General features: G+C 39.7%; 2 protein-coding genes across 2 annotated transcripts in view; both read right to left on the bottom strand.

Annotated features, from left to right (window-relative positions):
- Positions 1-1,839: 1,839 nt before the first annotated feature.
- LOC138878575 (uncharacterized) lies at positions 1,840-2,400 on the bottom strand. The gene has a single exon (XM_070158267.1). It carries the CDS (start codon positions 2,398-2,400, stop codon positions 1,840-1,842), a length of 561 nt encoding a protein of 186 aa, XP_070014368.1.
- A 292-nt stretch (positions 2,401-2,692) lies between these two features.
- Positions 2,693-6,000, bottom strand: part of LOC138878574 (uncharacterized) — a 29,510-nt gene continuing 26,202 nt past the window's right edge. Inside the window, exon 3 of the mRNA XM_070158266.1 lies at positions 2,693-3,090. Coding sequence (XP_070014367.1) covers positions 2,693-3,090 — 398 coding nt within the window. The remainder of the gene's footprint in view (positions 3,091-6,000) is intronic.

Below are 6,000 nucleotides of genomic sequence, written 5' to 3'. Positions count from 1 at the left end.
CCTCATATAAAGAGGCGACATGATGAGGATGATCCTGATAGTGTACCCGGGCGACAGGGGATGCGCCTCAGGCCAGCGGCTGCATTGAAGCGCACAGGCTGTGGGACATATTATTTTTTTTTATTTCATGTAAATAATGGCAAGAATTTTATTTTAACAACAATTTTATTTTAACACAATTTTAACAACAATTTTATTTTAACACTACAACACAAACACAAACATAGCAAACCTAACATAACATAAATTCAGTACAACTAATGAAAACACATGACACGGGAAACATAAAGACACACTACTACGCTCAACATGTACATTTCATTGTTTAGTCACGACCACCTAGTATTCTCTGCTCCAACCACTTAAATTTGTCTTCCAGCTTATTTTTTTTCTTCTTCCACCTCCTTGACTTTCTCCTTCGACTCTGCAACTTCTCGTTTGGATTGTCGCTCTCTTTCCCACTACTTCAAACACAAACAATGAAGAGAATACAACTTTTCTTTGTAGTATTCTTGCTGACAGGGTTCATCAATCCATACCTCAAAATTGCAAACAGGTTCATCGGGAACCCTATAAAACTTATTCATACACGCCCAGTAGCGGCGTCCAGCTTCTTCCCAACAATCGTGCATCGTGCATTTTTTGCCACACTCGCACCTTGGGATATAAACGGGTTGAGACATTTGTTAAAGCGCAAAGAAAAACCTTGCTTTTATGGAAATATTTACTATTGGTTATTGTTAAGCGTAGAAAATAACTACAATGCACCCGTTATTTATAGGAAAGAGAACACACAAAACATAGTATTGTACCGCGCTATACATATTCAATTTTTCTGAAACGAAACAACTTTTGCACAGTCGGTCAGCTTTTCAGACCGACAAGACAACACATAAAATGTAGTATTATACCGCGCTATACATATTCAATTTTTCTAAAACGAAACAGCTTTTGCGCAGTCGGTTCAGCTTTACAGAACGACAAGACAACACACAAAATGTAATATTTTACCGCCCTATACATATTTAATTTTTCTTAAACGAAACAACTTTTGTGAAGTCGGTCAGCTTTTCAGATCGACAAGACAACACACAAAATGTAGTATTGTCCTGTGCTATACATATTCAATTTTTCTGAAATAAAACAGCTTTTACGCAGTCGGTTTAGCTTTACAAAATGACAAGATAACACACAAAACGTAGTATTGTACCGTGATATACATATTCAATTTTTCTGAAACAAAACTGCTTTTGCGCAGTCGATTAGCTTTTCAGACCGACAAGATAACACACAAAACGTAGTATTGTACCGCTCTATACATATTCAATTTTTCTGAAACAAAACAACTTTTGCACAGTCAGTTCAGCTTTACAAAACGACAAGACAACACACAAAATATGGTATTGTACCGCGCTATACATATTTAATTTTTCTGAAACGAAACAGCTTTTGTGCAGTCGGTCAGCTTTTCAGACCGACAAAACAACACACAAAACGTAGTATTGTACCGCGCTATACATATTTAATTTTTCTGAAACAAAATAACAATGTCTTGATTTATCCTTTATTATCTTTTATTTTCATGTATGTTGTTTTAGTTATGGTTGTTGTGCTTTTATCTTTTCTAATATTATGTTATAAAATTTCAATCTTCAGATTGGTCTTCTTTACCAACACCAATAAGTTGAATGTTGGAACTACCATATCATCATCCCAATTCAAAAGGTCATGTTAAAAAATAAGATGTAACAAGATTGTGGAACATAATTATATTTGATAGATATTGCAACATACACAAGTACAGACACTTATTACAAAAAATATTACGAAAATAAAACACTAGGTGTATCCTTGATAGTTGGGTACATTCGACGAACTTGCACCAGGAGCTAGATTACCACCGCCACCTACACTAGCTGAAGGACATTTACGATGGTAGTGTTCTATTTGTGAGCATATGCTCCATTTACGCGCATAAACGGTATCACCAACATCCATTTGGTTCCGGATACGCGATCTCTTTTGCACTTGCAGCTTGCGCAAATAGTCCTTGTTACACACCATTTTAAATAATTCTGACGGCCAATAATGCTCAGCACCCAATGGCTGCAACTGCCCACTATATGTGTCTGTGTATGCAACAATACTGTATTGCCTATCAACATAGTTGGTTGCCCCTAAACCAACTTGTTGAAAGCACTTCATGGCATGTGCGCACGGCATGTGGTAGATGATCCATTTCCCACATGAACATAACCTGCTAGTTTCATTCACCGTCTGCAGATTATTCCTCTGGTGTTCGCGGATAGCGGTGCGAACTTCAAAAATATCTCGGTCATGATCGTACTGTAAATATGAATGCCAATGTGCTCGCCTCCTGTACTTCTCAAATCTTCTCATCGGTATTCGCATAAATTAAACACCCATGTCCATCAATTCCGATGCAGCTCTATGCCTTTCAACAAACCTCTCTGCAATCTATTTTAATGTCATCCGAACCATAGTAGTGACAGGCAATCCACGTGCAGACTAATAAGCCGTTGAATGACTTTGACACATTTGTAGTCAGGGCTCCCCATCGTCTGCCACCATCAGCATGCAATGTCCACATGTGAAGCTCATATCCCATCAGCCAAGTATAGGCTCGTGGATCTAACTACTGGATCGCTTCCATGCGCCTCGTGAATTTCCACTACTGGTGCTCAGTTGCAGCCATCCACATTAAATCATGCAAGGCCTTGTCGTGATATTTCTTTTGGAAATTGGCTTTCAAGTACCTCACACAGTAATGGTGGTATGCATAGGATTCCTGCCATTCAGGCAAATGCCATACATAACTTAAAATACCAGCATGCCAATCAAATATTAGATAAATACCTGAACGCTGTTTGACAACGTGCTGCTTCAAGTGGTTCAAAAAAAGCATCCATGTCTCTTTGCTTTCATTGGCACAAATGGCAAAAGCTAGTGGAAATATTTGTCCGTTGGCATCTACTGTAACTGTGATCAAAAGCTTAATATCATACTTTTCATATACTTGAGTACCGTCTATGGAAATTACCGAACGACAATACATAAAACCATCAATTGCTGGTTTAAATGACCAGAACACATAGTTGAAAATATATTTCTATGTTTTCGGACTCCGCTCATGCCTCCATTCAACAACAGTCCCGGTTTAAAGTGTTTCAGTGCGGCCATGTACCTGGGTAGAGATGAAAATGACTTATCCCAGTCACTATAAATATTTTCAAAAGCACATTTGCACCCGAGATATGCCTTTCTTTTTGGTTATAGTACACTCATACTCCTGGTGGACGAATGTAATACACTCTTTGATCTTAAACCTAATGGACACTTCCAAGTATGGAATCAAGACAAGAGAAATCAAGTCTACATCTAAGTTGAAGTGATTCTCATTGAATGTGTCCATTTCACATCTGTGGATGCTAATATATGTCACGACCCTAAACCCGGACTCGGTCATGATGGCGCCTCTCGTGAAGACAAGGCCAACTGACACTTCCCATATCCAATTATTACCAGTTAAACCATAAGGAATAAATCTAAAGCATGATAAGATAATCCAAAGTTAATATGTAATAGCATAATTCGCGGAAAATAACCCAACACAACCCGATACCGAGGTGTCATTAGTCATGAGCATCTAGCAAAACAAAATACTCCAAATATAACTACAGAGTTTGATACAAAAAACTAGGAACATGAAGGACTAAGATAGGGAAGAACTCCGGGATGCGAACGCCAATAGCTACCTAGAGACTCCTCGGATCCTCCTGAGCCGGAAATGATCAGAACTCGGGAGCGGGACCAGATACTCCTGAATCTGCACACAGGATGCAAAGCGTAAAGTGAGTACTCCAACTCAGTGAGTAATAATCATAAATAAAGATTGAAAGCGGGAAATCACGTAAGGCACAAAGCAAGCCATAATGAAGCAGTAAAACCATTAAAAAAATAGTAAAACCAGTGAAAGATAGGTAAAAATCCTTTAACTCAAATTTAACTTCATGAAAAGCCTTTTTCAATAATTAAGCAGGTAATTGGCAGTTAATTGTGAAACGTAAACACATAAATGTTCGCCCCTCAGGCATAGTATCAACAAATCCTCCCCCCGAGCAACATCTCAGAACAATACCAGCCCCTCGGGTAATCACATAGAACAATACTAGCCCCTCGGGCTCAATCTCACATCACAATGGGTACCCACGCTCACTAGGGGGTGTACAGACTCCTGGAGGGGCCCTTTATGGCCCAAGCGCAATATCAAGCCACCTCGTAGCGTCATCACCAGGCCCTCGGCCTCATATCAATCAAGACACCTTGTGGCGTACATATCTCAGGCCCTCAGCCTCATAATTAGTATCAAATGTTTCTTCACAACATAGGCTATCGGCCCTACTCACTCAAAATCCTCACAAGCCACTCGAGCAATAGTAAAACATGATTCTCAGCCCAAAAATATCATTTAAAAGATCATGTAAGTGTTAAAATAGAGTAAACATGGTTGAGTACGAAAAACAGTAAAATATAACATGACTGAGTTCAAGTATAAAGTCAAAACAGTGAGAAAATACCAGTAAAAATCCCCGAAGGGTTCAAATAGTTGGCACAAGGCCCAAATATGGCATTCAGCCCAAATCATGATTGATAGCAAATAGATTTCAGTCAAATACGCGGTAAAATAGTCATTCGGGACGGACTAAGTCACAATCCCCAACAGTGCACGACCCCTCGCCCGTCATCAAGCGCGTGTGTCACCTCAATATAGCACTACGATGTGCAATCTGGGGTTTCAAACCCTCAGAACATCATTTACAATCATTACTCACCTCGAACCGATCAAATCTCTAGCTCGTGACACCTTTGCCCCTCGAATCGGCCTCCACTTGCGTCGAATCTATCCAAAATCAGAACGAGGATGTCAAAATATGCTAAGGGAACGAAGCCAGAATGAAAATAATCAAAATACGACACAAATTCTAAAATTACCAAAACCCGACCCCCTAGGCCCATGTCTCGAAATTCAATAATTTTTACATCAACGGAATCCTTATCCTTCCACGAGTTCATACATATCAAAAGTTCTGAAATCCGACCTCAAATGGTCCTTCAAATCCTCAAGCAAAGGTCTAAGTATCCAAGCCCTAGTTTCCCTAATTTTAACCCTTAAATTCCATTAATCATAGATCTAATCCGTGAAATAATAGCATAGGGACAAGTCTTAGGTCCAAATTCCTTATCTCAATGAAGTCCCCTTAAAAGCTTTCTTCAAAATCATCCAAAAGGCTCCCAAGCCGAATTAAAAATGGTGAAAATAGCTCAAAATCGCGATGGACACAATTTATACCTTCTGCCCAGGCATTTTCGCATCTGCGATCTATTTACCGCTTCTGCGGTACCGCATTTATGGTCCTCAAACCGCTTTTGCGGAAATCACTTAAGTCCCCAGGTTTCGCATCTGCAATGAACTATACCGCACCTGCGCCTTCGCAGATGCGGTCCCTTAACCGCTTCTATGATTCCTTCCGCTTTTGCGACTCCTCTTCCGCCTATGCGTCGTCGCAACTGCAGTCCCCAATTCGCAGGTGCAGAAATACCAGAAGCAGCAAAAAATCTGCAGCTGCAACAATTTTTCAAACTCCCCGTCAACCATCCGAAATCACCCCAAGGCCCCCGGGACCTCAACCAAAAGCACCAACATATCCTATAACCTTATTCAATTCAAATCTTCAAAACACCTCAAACAACATCAAATCAACCAAAACACATCAGATTCAAGTCTAACTTTCCAAAAAATTTCGAATTATGCTTTTGATAAAAAATCTAACCAAACCATGTCCGAATGATCTGAAATTTTGCACACACATCCTAAATGACAAAACGGAACTACTGCAACTCTCGGATTCTACCCCTATATCAAAATCTCGCCTACCAACCGAAAATCACCAAAATATCAACTTCGCCAATTCAAGCCTA

This window comes from Nicotiana sylvestris, chromosome 9 (genome assembly GCF_000393655.2).
Source record: "Nicotiana sylvestris chromosome 9, ASM39365v2, whole genome shotgun sequence".
NCBI classification, from domain to species: Eukaryota; Viridiplantae; Streptophyta; class Magnoliopsida; order Solanales; family Solanaceae; genus Nicotiana; species Nicotiana sylvestris.
This window is presented reverse-complemented; position numbering and strand designations above follow the sequence as displayed.

Excerpts from the sequence above, each read along its gene's own strand:
- LOC138878575 (XM_070158267.1), bottom strand. The coding sequence starts at position 2,400 with ATGAGAAGATTTGAGAAGTACAGGAGGCGAGCACATTGGCATTCATAT.